Genomic DNA, 18,466 nt, shown 5'->3' on the forward strand with positions numbered 1-18,466 from the left:
TAAGTCCAGTGGGGATCTAACGGAGGCACCGCCTCAGCACCTGGGCTCTCCCGATCTTGGTTATGTAAATGATCAGCATGGACTTTTGCAGCTTGCCAGATATGGTCTTTTTCATCAGGGGTGAGAGTGGCATTTAGGATATAATAGACATCACTCCATGTGAGGTTATAGGCCTGTGAGAGTCTCAGGAATTCTTTCCTGGATCTGGTAGGATTTTCAGAAAATGATCCTAACTTTTCTTCTATCTGGCTCATATCTGACCATGAAAATGGTACGTGGACTCAGGTGGGGCCCTCTGGTCCTGCCACCTCTCTCAGGGGATCGTGTTGGGTACATGACCGTGTGGCAGTGGGGGAAGGAAGTGGGGAGGGGGAGTCGGGGAGATGGAGTAGTGGGGTTGAGGGGGAGTCAGAGAGGTTTCTGGGCCAGTAGGAGAGTTGGATGAAGGGGAAGGAGAGGGTTGGCGGGTGGCGGGTAGAGAGGGTCTCTCCGTAGGTCGAACTCCTGGGGCGGGCGCGGAAGGTCTCGGTCTGCGGTTAATTGAGGAAGAGCCCATTTGCTTGGGAGGCAAGGTGCATAGAAGGATCTCGTGGGTGGAGCGGGCCTTGCATAGGGAGGGCCTGCTCCAAAGGGCCCAAAAGGCTTGGGCGTATGGGACCTCCGACCACTTGCCATTCTGTTTAAGGAAGTTGATGAGATTTTGAAGAATGTTGAAGTCAAATGTGCCGACTACAGGCCAGTGGTCTTGATTGTCTAATTGGTATTGAGGCCACATCTATGTACAGAGTTGTTTTAAATGGTTAGCTTTGAGTTCAGTGAGTGACAGTGGTTTGAGGTTTTTGAGAACGCAGGTCAGAGGGGAATCTTTTGGGACGGATTGGCCAGACCCCATAATTGAAAGGCAAGCAGAGGCTCCTATTGAGAGCTTGAGTCCTCACCCATAGTTGCAATAGGAGTTATGAGAAGAGAGCTCTGTGTTGAGGTGGAGCATCCCCCACCGTCACCTACAGACTGCCCCTGGGCTGGGGGTCCCCGGGACCTGGAGAGGACTGAGATCTAGGGCACCTCCTGAACCGTCCGGATCTTACCTTAATCTAGGGGCCGGCTTGAGTTGAGTGTTGCATGTAGAGCAGTCGAATGGCAGGAGTTCCCTATTCTGGAGGTCGTCAGAAAGAGAGAGAGAGGGAAAGGGGGTAGAGCCGAGGCCTGGGGGTACGGAAAGCACCAATAAAGCCTTAGCCCAAGGCTTGCACCACTCACGAAGGCACTAGTGTCCCGGAGGGGAACTTGAGCCCTGGCAGAAAAGTGAGCTTGGAGGATGTTCGCGCTCCCAGATTCCTGGAAAAGGGAAAACATGAGAGTGAGGGAGAGTGAGAGGGAGTGAGACGAGTGCCTCGCCCCTTCCAGGTTTCGGCACCAAGAACGTAAGGTATAGTTCAGGCCGAGGCAGAGAGAGGAAAGACGAGCTCAACAGAAGTAGGTTACCTTCATTCAGGCAAGGAGGGGCGACAGTCGGCCTAAGGACCAGGCTGAGAGCCAGAGGGACCAGGGAGGCTCCATATTTATAGGGAGGTTTGTGGAAGCGATAAGGGAAACGTTAATCAGGCGGGTTGTTTTGGGTATTCTTTAGTTGAGATGGCATTTGTAGTTGGGCAGGGGGTGATAAGTCTTCTGGGCAGGTGTAGGGGGTGGAAGGTCTCTGGACAGGGGGTGATAAGTCCCAGATAGATGCAACTGGCCTGGAGCATCAGGGCGGGACCTAAAGTTCTGTTTGTTTTCTCTGAAGTTAGATGATTCAGCAAGGGCCTTTGAGACTGTTGTTTTCTTTTCTAGGCCCAAAAGACTCCTTCAGGCCCAAGTGTGATTCTGATGACGACAGTGTCACCAGCTGGAGGGGCCTCTGGCTGCCTGGACCCCTGAATGACTGTGTGGCACAGGCCCCCTGCACAGGCTCCCAGGGTAGGGCAGCTGCTGCTGCTGCTGCTAAGTCGCTTCAGTTGTGTCTGACTCTGTGCGACCCCATAGACAGCAGCCCTCCAGGCTCCCCCGTCCCTGGGATTCTCCAGGCAGGAACACAGGGTAGGGCTGGAGGCCCCTGTTTCCACGGATCCCCCACCGCAGACCATCACCAGGAGGCCCCTCTTCCAACAGAGGGCACAGGCAGCTGAGAGGAGACCTGGTCAGGTGTATATGTGCATGGGGGATCACCCACATATGAGTCTCCCTCACCGTGAGCAGACCCTCAGACCAGGCCCCCCAGGCATGCTGACTCAGACCTGCCAACTTGGGGCCCAGTTCAGAATGGTATTCCGCCTCCCCCTGACCACCCCCGAGAGCAGCTGCCTAGGAGGCCTGTCCAGTTAGAGCCAGACATGAAACAATGGACTGGTTCCAAATTGGGAAAGGAGTACGTCAAGGCTATATATTGTCACCCTGCTTATTTAACTTATAAGTAGAGTACATAGAGCAAAATGCTGGGCTGGTTGAAGCACAAGCCAAAATCAAGATTGCAGGGAGAAATATCAATAATCTCAGATATGCAGATGATATCACCCTTATGGCAGAAAGCGAACAGGAACTAAAGAGCTTCTTGATGAAACTGAAAAAGAGAATGAAAAAGCTGGCTAAAAACACGACATACAAAAAACAAAGATCTTGCCTGCCTCCCAGACATCTCAGCTTTTCGGCAGGATAGCCCTCACGGGGACAAGGAGGCAGGAGGCTGGGCTGCTCCCTGGGCTGGTCATTCTGTCAAGGCCCCTGCCTAGTCCCTAGTCTGGCTCCTGAGACAGGATGACCTCCCGCTCCCAACAAATGCCTTCCCCACCCACCTCCCCTCCCCCCAGCAGAGTGCAAGCCAGAGACATGCATGAGTGATGAGTATTCCAGGCCCAAGGCCACGTCGTTGGTTCCAGGTCCATGTGTTCCTCTGCGTGTGTGAGTCGCTCAGTCATGTACAACTCTTAGTGACCCCATGGACTGTAGCCTGCCAGGCTTTACTGCCCACGGAGTTCTGCAGGCAAGAATACTGGTGTGGGTTGCCATTTCCTCTTCCAGGGATTCTTCCAGACCCAGGGATGGAAACTGAGTCTCCTACATTGCAGGCAGATTCTTTACCGTCTGAGCCACCAGGGAATCCCATCTGCTCCTTTAGTAGCAAACAATCTCCACATTCTTTTAGCCTCTGAATGCTTTTTTGAACCCTTTATCAGCTGAGTCAGTGAAAATCAACAGCAAAATGGAAACTGGGTGGCTGATGCTCCATGCGCGAAAACGATGGAGTGAAGGAGTGTGGGGCCTCCATTCACATGCCACCAGTCAAGTCCCGAGATTTAGTGCCAAATGGCAACAAACCGGGATTTGTGACTAGTGTGCATATTTTATGAAGCAGGTGGGACTCAGTGCTCTTCGAAAACCATACTCATCTCCTTAATTTAGTAGTCTGCCTCCAAAAGCTTCCCAGGTGACTCAGAGATAAAGAATCTGTCTACCCAGCAGGAGAGGCAAGTTTGGTCCCTGGGTGGAGAAGACCCCTGGAGAAGGGAATGGCAACATACTCCAGGATTCTGCCTGGGAAATCTCAGGGACGGAGGAGCCTGATGGTCTACCATCCATGACATCGTAAAACAGTTGGACTCAACTCAGCAAATAAAAGAGCAGCAGCCACCTCCAAAGTGGGGAGGGGCTGGGGAACCCGGCTCTGTAAACACGTGATCCTCGACCCCAGGGACACCCATGGCTGTTGAGCAACATTCACGGAGAACCAACTGTGCTCAGAATGGCTGACCTTCACACCATGGGAGAGCAGGGACCTCGTCAGAACAAAACACCCTTGTTTACTGACTCCTCGAAGAAGCGAACTGCACGCTCTCTCCCTCCCTCACCCCCACCCCAGGGGGCCCAGCCTCAGTGTGGACAGTCCCCTGGGGTTCCCATGAAGCCTGAGCAGCCGGCTGGGCTCTGCTCTCAGCCTGTGGACCTCCCCGTCAGGCTGGCTCTGGCACATTCCGGAAGGTGGGGACCTGAACCTTCAGGTGTGTGCTGACCAGCTGACACCCAGGCTTCTGGACCTGTCCCCTGGGCACCTGCCCTCAGCCTCCTGCTCACAGCCCTCCTCGGGGCCCCTTGTGGGAAAACACCCTGTTTTAAACTTTGACCCTCAGTCACTCTCAGACCTGGTGGCCTCTGGCCTGTATTCTAGCCCTGGGCCTGGAAGCCTCTACCAGGAGAGGAGGTCAGAGTTCAGATGAGGATGCAGAGGAAGAAAGCACTGCCCCAGGGTTGGGGTGAGGAGGGGGAGGACAGGAGGGGCATTTGTGCTCCTGGAGTGTCCTGGCACTGAGGGCCAATCTTCTCAGGCCAGGAGGGCGGGAAGACCCTTGAACCTTCTGACACCTACTCAAGGCTGAGTGAGCCTCTGAACAGGGTGGCTTTGGGGGAGTGTTTTGGGGGGATGCAGTTGACTAAAAGAAAACCACACAGTGAGAGAGCTATGATGGAGTGAGAGAATCTGTCCCAAGAGATGGGGGAGGCCAGTTCGTGGGGCTTCTGGCCAGGAGTACAGATGTGCTTTCCTGGTGCTCTAGTGGTAAAGAACCCGCCTACCAATGCAGGAACCGTAAGAGACCTGGGTTCGATCTCAAGATCCCCTGAGGAGGGCGTGGCAAGCCACCCCAGTATTCTTGCCTGGAGAATCCAATAGCTATAGGCCATAGGGTCGCAGAGTTGGACATGACTGAAATGACTTGGCACGTACAGATGGTCAAGGATACTTCTGGGTGAAGGTGACTCTACTGCTTGCCACAGAGAACAGATATATCACAGGATAAGGGTGAGGGTGCTTTTCTTTTTGTGGAAAACGCAAGCAGCTGGGGTCAGTGAAATTCTTCCTGAGTCACACATCTAATCATCTGAGGGGCTGCTTGTCCAGATACACAGAGTCCGTTAACGTCTCTAATTCCTGTCTGAACACAGAAGTACACTGTGAGTTCACGGCTGCAGCAGATCAACCTTTGCAGAACAGGACAGTGAGCAAGACACTCTGTGCTCCTCTTTTGTGTGCAGGGTCAAGCCCATCAGGCTGCAGCCCTTAGCTGAGTCACTCAGGGATGGCCCCTCAGCCTTGGTGACCATCCAGGAGCCCCTGGGAACTCCCCCTCTTCTCCAGATGGTCTTGGGGTGACCTACCACCCAGGAAAGGCAGCATGGTGGTACCAGGGTCCCACAGCCCTCCCCTGGGAAAGGCCAGGGATGGGTCAGAAGGGGGAGATGATGGCCTTCAAAGGACCCAGGGTTTTGCACTTAGAGCCTGTGGGCATTTCAGCCTGGCCCCAGCCCTTCCACCCACCACCCCGGGGCCTTGGGGAAGCCCGAGATAGCCAAGGAGGGATCATTCTACTGTCCCTTCTCCTCCCATCAACTCTGCTCTCTCTAACCCCCCCAAAATTGCTGTTTATTCTTAAAGAACACAGTATTCTCTGATTACTTGAGCACAGGACTGTTGTAGAAATTCTGGAGGAAAAAAAGTTGAAGAAACTGTAAAAACCTATAGTTCCCATACTCAGACGTACTTCCTGATGATATTTTATGTTCGTCTAGCTCTTCTGGAAGTATATATTTCTATGGATTCAAAGGAAGGAGCTTCCCAGGTGGCAGCAGTGGTAAAGAACCTGCCTGCCAATTCAGGAGCTATAAGCACATGCAGGCTCGATCCCCAGATCGGGACGATCTCCTGGAGGATCGCATCGAAGCTCACTTCAGAATTCTTGCCTGGGAAATCCCATGGACAGAGGAGCCTGGCGGGCTGCACGTCAGTGGGTCCCAAAGAGTCAGACGCCATTGAGTTAGCATGCAGGCAGGTGTGCATTCAAAGGGAAATTGGGACGATGCTGTCTGCACAGTTGAGGGTTTAGGCTGCCTGATTCTGCTGATGCCCCAACAGTACTGTCAGGCATGCCCAGCCTCACCACAGCCCCTCAGTCCACACCAGACACGTCCACACACAGGAGCTGTGTATGGAACCTGTAACTGATGCAGCTGCGGTCACAGGAGCGCCCCAACCAGATCCTCTGCTTTCCCGCAGACCCTCAGGTGGTCCCAGGAGCACTGGCTCCTCCAGGCTCAGCGGCACTTCCAGGACCAGGGCCCCTCTCTGCCACACAACAGACCCCAGGGACCCTCCCCCTTGATGACCATTTCAAGCAGCCCCTGAAGAAGGTCTTTCCCAGCTCCTGCCTCCCCCAGGAACAGCTGAGGAGTCTCCCTCTGTTCGCAGTGCTCTTTCTGAGATGCCTCTCAGAAACTCCTGTGGAGGGAGGGTGTCTCCGGGGATCAGAAGGAGCATCATCTCGGGCCCTGGCCTGCCCTCTCTTTGGTCTGGGGTTAGAGTCTTCCCAGAAGAGCATCCTGATTCTCGGGTAATTCTGGGAATGGAGGCAGAAAGTTGAAAGGAGAGAGCACTCTGTTTGTGAAGGTTCCTCCACCACCTTCTCTGGTGGTCACGCAGGGTGACTGGGGCAAGACAGAGCCAGAAGCCGGGGCATGTGGGCCACTCTGAGGCTCAGTGGGATGAAGGGAAGCCTTTTTGAAGGGCTCTAACTTTTATGTATGTTTTTGTTACTGCATGTCCCTCCCTGGCCTGCTGGTCCAGGGACTTCCGGGGCAAAGTATTGGAGTTTCAGCTTCAACATCAGTCCCTCCAATGAACACCCAGGAATGATCTTTAGGATGGACCGGTTGGATCTCCTTGACGTCCAAGGGACTTTCAAGAGTCTTCTCCAACACCACAGTTCAAAAGTACCAATTCTTCTGCACTCAGCTTGCTTTATAGTCCAACTCTCACATCCATACATGACTACTGGGAAAACCATAGCGTTGACTAGTCAGACCTTTCTTAGCAAAGTAATGTCTCTGCTTTTATGGGAAACTCGAGTGACTTCCCATAACTTGAGGTTTCCTTCCTGAATACAGGACCTGGGTATGAGACCTGAAGTGCATGGATTCTGAATCCTTCCCGCCTCCTCCTTTCCTGGCTCCGCCCTGGAATCATCATTTGGGTTGAATGCAGCAGCTCAGATCTGCACACAGACAGGTTGCAGCTACACGCGTGGAGGAGCCGGTTACCAGGTTGCAGGTGAGAGATGGAGGGGTGGTGGCTGGGGCTCCTGGTGTAGGATCCCACTCAAATAGGGGCTGGGTTGATGGAGATGGGGCGCTGTGCTCTCAGGCCCTGCGCTCTGCATCTCCACTGAAGGAGAGATAAAGACAAAGGCTTCCTGACGTGGTGGGCAACTGTGTCCCTGGGGGGCCGCTCCAGGCTTGACTCTGCCCTTGTCAGGAGGGGCAGAGAGTTGGCATCTCGAGCTCCCGGACGTCCACACATACGCACAAAACCTGCGACCGGGACCAAACCTGGGAACACCGGGACACCTGCTGTCCCGACCACATCTGGCGTGAAACACTTTCATGTCCAGGCCAACACTGCGACTCTCATACTTGTGCACACACACTCACTTTCATGTACATACACACTTGTGTGCACTGACAAGGGGCACACACGCACACTCAGCCCATTCACTCACAAACACTCATTAAAACAGAGGAAACCTGGAGAGGGGCACTCCACTGACTCGTTCTATGCTCTCCTTTCATTTTTGGTTAAGCTGCAGCAGCAATCTAAATTCAATTCACCTCCCACTACTGGTGAATGATCTGCCATTTGAAAGCCAGTTTCCACTCCCAGTGCCTGGGGAGCCAGAGCCCCTGGGAGGCCCTCATTCCCTGGGACTAAATAGTAAAGGCGGTGGGGAGCTACAGGCCCCCACCCGCCCGCGGAGGGTGCAACCAGCAGGTGCAAGGAGGGGGAGGATTCTCAGAGGAAGTGCCTTGTGAAAGAGAGTGAGAAGTGGCCCAGCTGATGGGCTGGCAGGTACTGATGGCCCATGAGAGCAGCAATGGTTTACAGACTCAGCCCCCAGGCCTGGAGGAACTTATTACTGCCCGGTAGGGATCCCTCCAGAGAAGGCAATGACAACCCAGCCCAGTAATCTTGCCTGGAAAATCCCATGGACAGAGGAGGCTGGTGGGCTGCAGTTCATGGGGCCTCACAGAGTCGGAGATGACTGAGCGACTTCACTTTCACTTTTCACTTTCATGCATTGGAGAAGGTAATGGCAACCCACTCCAGTGTTCTTGCCTGGAAAATCCCAGGGACGGGGGAGCCTGGTGGGCTGCAGTCTTTGGGGTCACACAGAGTCGGACACAACTAAAGGGACATAGCAGCAGCAGCACCAGGGACCCTTCCTTCTAGCCATAGCAGCAGGGACGGGACACAGCAAAGGCTGTCCAGACTGGGGCATCCCTTCTCTCTGAGCCAGGGTTGGGGCTCCGTTTCAGCTGTCTTCTGAAGGTGGTTGGTCACCTCCCTCCACACTGTTGGTGAAAGGCCTACCTGGACAGCAGGGAGCTCACCCTTCCATGTAAATATCCAGGTACATACACGTTACCACTGAGCCTTTGTGTGGAAAACCTGGTCCAGCTTCTCCTAGGTGCTGCAGGAATGGAGATCCCTGCTGACCGAGAACCCCTGTGCCCCTGGTCAGCTGATAAGCCTCGAGCCACATACCTGCTGCCTCAGTTTCCCCAAGGTCCTGTGGCAGGACAAAGTGCTGGCAACGGCATGCACCTTCCAAGGTGTTCCACTGACTCCCAAATGTGATCATGTCCCCAGTGACAGCACAAACCCCAGCTGTGTGCCCCAGCTTAATACATGGAGATACCAGCAGCTGTGACAGTGATCTCAGAGAATGATGAATTTTGCCTCACTTTCCCAACTCCAGAATCCTCAGGGCCCCTCCAGGTCTTGCCCCATGCATGCAGTCTTCCTGTACCACTCCCGACCCTCTGCCTTCTCATCCCTCTCTTCCCCTCTTGTGCCCTGGCCTCTCTCTCTCCCATTTTCCTGTCCTTTGCAGCATCAGAGACAAGAGGAGGGACTCAGGCAGAGGAGTGGAAATGCCAAACTTAAAAACCCATATGAATTTCAGATAACGAATCACTCTGAAATGTAAATATGTGGCAAATATTGCACAAAATATACCTATATTTAAAAATAAGACAGCAGTGGAACCCCAGACTGATAAGGCCGGCCAAGGTGCCTGAGGACAAGGGGAGCTCCTCCCATCCCCAGTCCAGCTCCTCCAGCCCAGACCAGCTCCCACCATCCCCATTCCAGTTTGTCCATCCTCAGACCAGCCCCTCCATCCCAGTCCAACTCCTCGACCCTCAGACCAGAAGCTCCTTCCCAGTCCAGCTCATCCATCCCCAGTCCAGCTCTTTGCAGACACCGCTTCTGCACTCTATAAGGTGGAAAAGTCTGTGTCTCCGATGTACAGATTTGGTTTAGTTGAGACTGGTCTATGGTTTCAAGGATCTACCCCAACCTGGAGTTCTTCCCAGCTCCTAGGCTGTATCATCTGACAATGAGGAGCCAGGCCCAAGGTGGTTGGAGTTTAGGGGCAGAGACTGGTGGGAAGGGACCCTGGCCTCCTTGTCCAGATTCTGGAACCCTCCAGAGCCCTTCCCGGTGAGAATCTCAGGGAGCTCATGAAGTTGGACTGAGAGGTTCGTGTGTGAGGGCAGAGCCCCGCCATGGCCAGGGGAAGGCTCAGGGAAGACTGGAGGTTTGGGGGCAGCAGAAAGAGCGGCAGGGAGTCCCCACGGGTGCGCATCTGGGAGCCCGCACTTTCAGCAACCTTGGATAACATGAGAGAAGATGGCCAGCAGTCACCTGTGCACAGGCCATACTCCCTCAGAAGGAGTCCAAGTGGTGGTAGAAAGTCTGTGAGTGTTAGCACAGCTGCAAGGAAATATCCTTCCTTGTTTCTTCCAGCTTCTGGCGGCTCTGGTGTCCCTTGGCTTGTGGCCACATCCCTTCAGTCTGTGCCTCTGTCAGTTCCGGGCCTCTCCCTTGTCTGTTTCTGACAAATTTCTCTCTTTTTACAAGAAAGCCAGACACGTTGCTTTGGGGGCCACACTGCTCTACTACAACTTCCTCTTTATTTATGGCTGCAAAGTCTCTATTTCCAAGTAAGATCACCTTCACAGATCGTGGGTGGACATGTGTTTTGGGGCCACCTTTCACCCTTCCCTGATGGATCAGTGGTAAAGAAAGTGCCTGCCAACGAGGAGAGGTGAGTTTGATCCCTGAGTCGGGAAGATCCCCTAGAGAAGGAAATGGCAACCCACTCCAATATTCTTGCAAGGGAAATCCCATGGACAGCAGAGCCTGGTGGGTTCCAGTACACGGGGTTGCAAAGAGTCAGACATGGCTTAGTGACTAAAGAGCAGCATTCACCGTGGTACATACAGTACAGAGGGCGAGAAGAGAGAGACAGTAGTGGGCTGTCTAACCTGATTCCACGTATGTAAAATCACATGCATGTGTGTGCACAGAACACGTGTCTCTCAGGTGACATCTTTCTTCCTCAACTACAAATATTGTACTTATGTGAGAAAAGAAGACTGTCCTTCTGATGGTAAATTAGGAATAGAAGCAAGTTTAGAAAATCAAGAGAAGCCAGAGACAGCAGCACCGTCACAGGGGTCTGGGGGCTGAGACTGTCCCTCGCCATGTCATTCTCCTTGTTTGACCCAGAGTCTCCTGGAGTCAGGAAGAGGGCTGGTCACCAAAAGGCCTCAGCTCCTGGAAGCGATTACATCCACACTTTCCTTTGCTCCTGGCCCTTCTGCCCAGTACCTAGCAAAGTGGAAAAGGAAAATCAGACACTGAATTCAAAACCAAAGGGTACCAAGTCCATGGTATTCTGGAAAAGGCAAAACTCTGGACACAGTAAAAAGATCGATGGTTGTCAGGAGTTGGGAGGAAGGATGGATGAATGGATGGAACACAGAGGATTTTCCAGCAGTGAAGCTACTTTTTGTTGTTGTTCAGTCGCTAAGTCACATCCCATTCTTTGTAACTCCATGGATTGTAACCTGCCAGGCTCCTCTGTCCTCCACTATCTACTGCGTTTGCTCGAATTCTTGTCCATTGAGTTGGTGATACTATCTAACCATCTCATCCTCTGTGTAGTATCTAATGGTAGCTACATGTCATTATGAAAAGTGAAAGTGTTAGTCGCTCAGTCAGGTCTGAGTCTGTCCATGGAATTCCCCAGGAAAGGCTACTGGAGTTGGTTGCCATTTCCTACTCCAGAGGATCTCCCTGACCCAGGATTGAACCCTCATCTCTTGTGTCTCCTGCATCGGCAGGCAGATTCTTTACCACTGTGCCGTCTGGGAAGCCCAAATGTCAGTTTTACTGGATACCAAAGCCCGAGATGAGCATTTGTTTCAGAGGATGTGAAAGTTCAGCTTTCCGGACTGTAACTCACGAGTTCCACAGGAAGACTCTTGTTGTTGATAAAAGCAAATCTGGAGAGTGGACTAAATGTCCCCAAATGCCAATCCTCAGAATGCAAGAGTGGAAGAGGGGCTGGGAGCATCCAAGGTGGTCCTAGGCTGGTGTCAGGTTCAAGTGGCCACACGAGATTCTGTGTGTCACGACCGTCTCTACAGGACACATGGCTCAGGGAGTTTTTCATGTTTTATATAAAATTCAAGATAACCCCAGCAATATAAAGGGACTTGTGTCCCAGGGACTTGTTTCCTGTCTTATCTGTGTTTCTCATCTGTCTGACAGTGGTCCCACTGCAGACATTATAAAGGTGTCGAGAAGGGTCATGACACAGTTGGGTCAGGGAGGAGCTTGGGGACCCTCACCCACCCTGGACAGGGTGCAGCCCCTCTCACTGGCTTCCCAAGGAGCCTAAGGGAACTCTGACTCATCAGCTTTCCGTCCTTCAGGGAGTGTTCCAGAAACCAGTAAGGAGAGCGAGGGACCCCTTAAAACTCATCCACGTCCTGCTGGCCATTCTGACGTCAGCATCCACTCTCCTCACTCCCAGGATGTTCTGGGTCCTCTTGTTGTTGGCGGCCTTCAGAAGTGCTCAGAGTGGAAGTAAGTCCCATGGTCCCAAATCTGCCTGCAGGGGAAGGAAGGGAGGGGGAGAGGGGGCGGGGAATGCATCAGGGGCAAGATGGGTGTGGGAGGAGAGACCTAGATCAGGCCAGGAGGGGCCCAGGCTCCAGGTAGTGCCAGTGACCCCAGGAAGGGCAGTCACTGGATGGCCTGAGGTCCAGCCATGACCCACACTTGTGACTTTCCCCCCACAGCCTGGGACAACCCCAACTGCACCAAGGGTGAGGTTTCTGTGTTGAGGGGCAAGCCAGCCATGATGAGCTGCCGCATCTCCAATGCCTTCTCCCACATCAACATCTCCCTGAAAGTGAACCCCAGGGCACACTGGAAGCTCATCTGCAGTGTAAAGCCCCCAGGAGACTTCTGCCAGGATGGATGGGGTCTCTGGGTTTGGCAGAGCGAGGCGTACCTAATAACTGATAAAGCCCAGGACACCCAGTCAGGGCTGTACAAGTGGACTCTGCAGGGACGCCAGATAAATACCAAAATCACCACACTGACCGTCGTAGGTGAGCAGGGCGGGGTGGGGGGTATTGACCCCAAGAGCTTCTCTTTTTGGTGGGCAAGAGTGCAGAGCAGTTAGGGAGGAGTGACTCCTGCCCACCTGAGGTGCCCAGAGCCACGGAGATGAGGCCTGAAGAGGACTTCCACCCTGCCCCACCCACGCCGTGGCTGTGCCCTCTCTGAGCTTCTCAGGGCAGCCTGGCGATGTGCCTGCTCACTGTCCCCCTGTGCTCAGGGAGCTGGCACCTCCCTCCCTAAACACCGCCTATCCCCCCACCCCCACCCCTTGCTGTGCTGCAAACTCCCCAAGTCACTGTCGCTCCCTCTCCCTCTTCGACTGTTCATACGCAGTCAGAGTCACTCTGAGCGCTGGGGACAGGAAGCAGGGATCCAGCTTTGCCGCGAACAAGGGACAGTGGGAGGGGCTGAGAGGCACCCCTCAGCCTAGCCGGGCCCTGTGCGGGGAACCCAGTGAGGCCTTCATGAACTCCTGTATCCAGGGCTCATCTGACACCTGGGGTGGAGGGGCTGTGTCAGGGCAGGCCCTGGGCAGGCCCCCACCAACCTGCCCTGTTTCTCTTTGGCAGACCCGCATTGCCTGCCTCTCACACCTCCCACAGGTAGGTGTTTCTATCTTCATCCTGGGTTACAGGAAGGGAGTCCCCAGAAAGCCCCCTCGGGTCTTCCCTCCGCAGACACCCTCACCCTCTGTGCCTGGAGCCCTGCCCATCCCACGCACCCATCCCCCTGCCATTCTCCCACCCATGGGCTTCCCAACCACAGGCGATGTCCCCCTCCAGGGTGCCCCCAAGGTGGTGGGGGCTCCTGCACAGGTGAACAAAGGAGGGAGGGCCTGCCCACCCATTTATCGCAGGTCAGCAGAGGAGCACACCCCGTTCCAATCATAATACTCAACACACTGAGCGAGATGCTGGTAATCTTCCCCATCCTTGCCTCGTCGTCCTCCTCAGCCTGCTGATCTGCACACTGGTCTAGTGCCGAAGTTGTGGCTCCCTGAACTTCAAGCTCCAGAAAGTATTGGCCGCTGAGCCTGGTCTGTGGGCTGGGGAGGGGTAGGGTCATCCCAGACCCGGCATAGACACTCTACACCATGGTCTCATACCCACCGAGACTAGTGAGAGAGTGGGGAGCGTTTGAGGTCCCAGGGAGCCAGAACTGCTGCCCCAGAGGACCCCAGGCAGCAAATGCAGTCCTAGTCCCAGAACGCAGATGCCCCACGGCAGACAGGCCACGGAGTCCACACCACCCCTAGGACCCCCTAGGGGATGGCATGGGGGCTTCCTGCTTCTTCCAGGAGACCTAGATGTGTGGGTGGGGGATGTTCCCACAGGACGCACTTGTAGGCAAAGGTGTCTTGTGTGGTTCTCACCCCCCCATCCTCCCCACTTCCCCAAGTAAGGAGGCTCTGAGCCTGGGGTGGGGAGCTGAGTGCACCATGCACACTGGACTCTGCAGAGGGGATGTGCGGGGAAGAGCAGCTGAGGACTAGCAAGCTTGGCCACTTCCTGGCGTCTTCCTGATGGACATGCCAGGGAGGGCTCCTTAGCAGTTTCTGGGGCCCAAAGTGCAAAAATCTCATGTTCCATAGCACTTGACTAATGGGACCCTCCCCTCCTCCACCCCACCCAGGCCTGGGCTCCTCCCCAGGGCAGGAGTGCCACGCTTCGGTCACCTGGGAGATGCCCCAGTCTGGGGTCCTCAGCTGATCATGGACACTCTCTTGTCTTTAGAACATGAATAAGAACCAGTTTGAGGGACGTTCCAGGAAGCACCTGTGGAACCAAAATGAGGATATCAGTGGCCTGAGATGATGCATGAAGCCTCCTCCACTACCCCCACAGGGTAGAGCAGCCCCTCTGGATGGGAGGCTGGACAGGTGGCTGCTGGTGGAATCTCTGTCCAACCTCCCTGGTCTTCCCCAGCCCTGGGGCTCCCCGCTCTGCCACCTGCCCCACGTGCTGCCCCTTCCTGTTCCCAAACCGCATCCCAAACCATATATGCCAGATGTGTCTACAAGCAAAGCTGTGCAGCTCCCTGAGTGTACTCTTTGTCGTTTTTTTGGAGGTGGGCTGGGACGTCTTTTTTCCTTCCTTTCCTCTTTTGTTCCCTTATGATTTGATGACTTTCGTGATGCACTTGAACTGCTTTCTCTTTTGTGTGTGTATACCTATGATAATAGACTTCCGGTTTGTGGTGACCATGAGATTTCGATACAGCAGTCTACATATACGTGCATGAGTGTTTTCAGTTGCTGATCTCTTCTTTCCAGTGCATTCCGAATGTCTCGCGTGCGTCCTCTCCTCCTCTCGTGATTACTGGTTTTGACCTCTTGTTTGTGTGCGTGGATGGTGTCCTACTTCTACTGCATATTTGCCTTTACTGGTGAGCCCTCTTATTTCATCCTTTTCCTGTTTCTCGTTGTGGCCTTTTCTTTTCAGCATAGAGACCTTCCTTTAAAGATAGAGCTGGTTGGTGGTTCACAGAATATGTTCCTCAGATCAGATCACATCAGATCAGTCGCTCAGTCGTGTCCGACTCTTTGGGACCCCATGAATCGCAGCAAGCCAGGCCTCCCTGTCTATCACCAACTCCCGGAGTTCACTCAGGCTCACGTCCATCGAGTCAGTGATGCCATCCAGCCATCTCATCCTCTGTCGTCCCCTTCTCCTCTTGCCCCCAATCCCTCCCAGCATCAGAGTCTTTTCCAATGAGTCAACTCTTCGTGTGAGGTGGCCAAAGTACTGGAGTTTCAGCTTTAGCATCATTCCTTCCAAAGAACACCCAGGGCTGATCTCCTTCAGAATGGACTGGTTGGATCTCCTTGCAGTCCAAGGGACTCTCAAGAGTCTTCTCCAACACCACAGTTCAAAAGCATCAATTCTTTGGTGCTCAGCCTTCTTCACAGTCCAACTCTCACATCCATACATGACCACAGGAAAAACCATAGCCTTGACTAGACAAACCTTTGATGGCAAAGTAGTGTCTCTGCTTTTGAATATGCTATCTAGGTGGGTCATAACTTTCCTAAAAGGTACATATAATGGGAAAAAAGAAGGTTTTTCTAGAAGTGCTACCTTCCGTGCTTTGCAAAACGTCCACATTGCTAATCCTCAAGATGACTACACTAAACCTAGTAGCGAATCATCAAATGAGCTGAGAAATATATCCTTAAGTGAAGAAAATAAAAATCTGAAAGAAGCTGCTGTGAGTCTCATAAGCTAAAAAGTCCAACGAGGGCTTCCCTGGTGGTCCAGTGGTTAAGAATCTGTCTTGCAATGCAGGGGACGCGGGTTTGATCCCTGGTGAGGGAATTAAGATCCCAAGTGCTGTGGGGCAGCTAAGTCTACATGCCACAACTAGAGAGCCCATGAGACCCGACACAGCCAAATAAATATATATTAAAAAAAAAAAAAAAGGAGTCCAGATACATGCAGAAGGCCAGATATCTGGGAGTCCTCACTCACCTTGAAGAATCTCAGATTGGATCAATGCACGGTGCCTGGCGACTGTGTCCTCACAGGAGCGTAACGATCCCAGAACAGCTTCGCTGGCACCCAGAGTCCAGGTCTAGAACTGACCGTATTTGCATCTCCCAGGTTAAAGAAAGGTTCGTGCCAGAAAGGCTGGGTTTGTTCCACCCCCTGGGCCAGGTCCCTCAGACACAGTGGGCACGGCACGCGGGACCGCCGTGCTTTGGGGGCCGTGGAAATTGGTTCCATTTTGCCTAAAACAAACCAAAGGTGTTGATGCTTTGAAAGTCATTCAAAGGTCATTTTAATATTGCTATTATGGTGGGATGGGCTCACATTAAGTCATTCAGCCCCTGCACACCCAAGGCAGGAAGCCTAGAAAGAAATACTGTGTCTGGGTCTTTGACTAATTTTAATTTTCAACTTGTTGCTTATCTGTACGTTCAAGGATTTCTCTAAAGGAAGTTTAGCTCTGAGTCCTTGCAGTGCCCTAAAGACCCTTCCCCCCAGGCCCTCCTTGCTCCTCCTCAGCCACACTGGCCCTCTTTCAGGCCCTCAGAAACCCCAGGCATTCTCTGGCCCTGGGGACCATGCGTGTGCTGATGCCTCTGCTTGGAACCCTGTTCCCAGATATGCCACCTGACCCTCTCTCACCTCCTGTCCTTTACTCCTGTGGCCCCTGAGGTTCGGCACCCCTCTCCCAACAGGTGCTGTGTGTCCTGCCGCAGGTCTGCTCGTCCTTCCCTGGAGTCGTCTCCATTCCCTAGGGCTCTCGTTCATCTCAGCCTCTGCCCTTGGCACTGGCGCTGGCACACGCGGGCGCCCAGGGAGTGCTGGTGATGAACAAAGGCAGGACGAGTTTGGAATGGGGTGTGTTTGACAAGTCAGACGCTTTTATTGGTTCCTGCCAACAATTTTGCTAGGATCCTCTGGGCCTTTGGCAAGATTCTGCCCTTGAAATAGATACACCCTCATGCAAGAAGTGTCTGTAGGTAGGTGGACAGCCCAGGGGCGGTCACCCAGCAAACCTAATCTGCTCCCACCCTAGACCCCACCCAGGACCCCGAACCATCAGCACAGGAGCGTCCAGTCAGAGGAGGGGGTCTCCAGGGAAGAAATCTCTTGGGGCTGTCTGGCCGCACTTGGTCCACGCGTGAACCACACACACACACCCGGCACACACGCATGTGGCTTTGGGCCAACACTGGAAGCTTGGCCCTCTAGCCCAAGGCTGCCAGGACAGAGAAACGTCTTCCTCTTTCTGGTTGCCCAGGATCTGTCTCCTCTTCAAGCACCTCTGAGCCCTCGGGGTCAGGGTCCAGGCTTAAGAGGAGATTTACCATCCTCTTTTATCCACCCTGGGCCAAGAGGAAGACAGAGGAGGGGACTCAGCCTCCAGGCCACAGTCCTCCAAACAAGGAGGGGATGCCAGCCCCAGTGGGCCCAGAACGCCTGGGGAGAACCTGGCTGCTGTGGGAGCCTCGGCCCTGGGACAGCTACCACGCTTCCAGCCCCTTAACCCAGGGTCCCACAACTACAGACTGAGGCCCACGTGGTCACCACTGTCCTGGCCTCCCTACAACACCCAGGCTGGGAAGGACTGACCTCTCCACAACAGCCCCGGTAGCCATTAACAATGAATGAGGCCTTGGGCCTGAAGAGGAACAATGGTGAGTGGCCCAGAGACTGAGACATGGGGCCCACTGCAGCATCAGGAGAAAGGGACACAAATACCTATAAGTGGGAGGGAAGTTCTCTGTCAGATGGATTTTTTCCCATCTGAGCCTCCAGGGAAGCCACAGAGTGACCCTCGAACATGCCTTTGCATCTGGCTGACCCTCCTCCAGTGTTTGGGGTTTCCAGCCACATCCTATGGCCACACAGACCAACTGGGTTTAACCCATTCATTTCCGTGGAATGTAGCAATTTGTTTTTCTTTCATAAAGTCTATGTTGGCAGCTAGCGGCTGAAACCAGATATATCAAAATGTCCATCTACCCTTCACAGCTGAAAGCCACATATTCTTGCAAAGGGTTCTAGTTTCAGAGCACCTGCCCTCCCAGTTCATGCTGAGTGTGCCCATCTCCCCATGTAGGAAGAGAGTGGCTGTGGGGTCACGCCCCTTGTCTCATGGGTGCCTCAGGCAGGCAGGGTCACTGCAGGCTGGATGGGGGGTGGCAAGTGAGGGGGCGGAAGGGGCTGGGCGCCTGTCAGCACTGTCACTGAGAGTTGTTTGCCATCGATGGCTCCCTGCTCCCACCACTGGCAGAAAGCTCAGTCTTGTCACTTCAGCAAGAGTCAGGCCGTGACCTCTGCCAGCAGCCCAGTGTGCCCCTGGGCGTGGCCCTGTTGGTGTCCCCCACCCTGCTGCCTAGAGACATGTGGAAGTCGGGGTGCCTCTGGAGTTGGGGCCACAGGCTCCCCTGCTGGA

At 53.9% G+C, this 18,466-nt stretch overlaps 2 protein-coding genes across 2 annotated transcripts in view; one reads left to right on the forward strand and one right to left on the reverse strand.

The window, feature by feature from the left end:
* Nucleotides 1-77: 77 nt before the first annotated feature.
* Nucleotides 78-13,540, forward strand: LOC105000601. Its single transcript, XM_010856547.1, has 8 exons — nucleotides 78-120; nucleotides 1,408-1,476; nucleotides 1,834-1,959; nucleotides 3,991-4,034; nucleotides 11,866-12,019; nucleotides 12,235-12,549; nucleotides 13,132-13,164; nucleotides 13,419-13,540. The coding sequence occupies exons 1-8, from the start codon at nucleotides 78-80 to the stop codon at nucleotides 13,538-13,540; spliced, it is 906 nt and encodes a 301-aa protein (XP_010854849.1).
* A 108-nt stretch (nucleotides 13,541-13,648) lies between these two features.
* The window catches only part of LOC105000602 (secreted and transmembrane protein 1A-like), a 26,770-nt gene continuing 21,952 nt past the window's right edge, over nucleotides 13,649-18,466 (reverse strand). The window contains 1 exon segment of the mRNA XM_010856548.1: nucleotides 13,649-13,676. Within this exon segment, the coding sequence (XP_010854850.1) occupies nucleotides 13,649-13,676 (28 nt within the window).

This window comes from Bison bison, unplaced genomic scaffold, assembly GCF_000754665.1.
Source record: "Bison bison bison isolate TAMUID 2011002044 unplaced genomic scaffold, Bison_UMD1.0 scf7180017864371, whole genome shotgun sequence".
In the NCBI taxonomy this organism is placed as follows: domain Eukaryota; kingdom Metazoa; phylum Chordata; class Mammalia; order Artiodactyla; family Bovidae; genus Bison; species Bison bison.

Coding starts and splice junctions, on each gene's coding strand:
- LOC105000601 (XM_010856547.1), top strand. CDS start 78: ATGGACTTTTGCAGCTTGCCAGATATGGTCTTTTTCATCAGGG. Junction 12,020..12,234: donor CAGAAGTGCTCAGAGTGGAA/GTAAGTCCCATG, acceptor TTCCCCCCACAG/CCTGGGACAACCCCAACTGC. Junction 12,550..13,131: donor CACCACACTGACCGTCGTAG/GTGAGCAGGGCG, acceptor TCTCTTTGGCAG/ACCCGCATTGCCTGCCTCTC.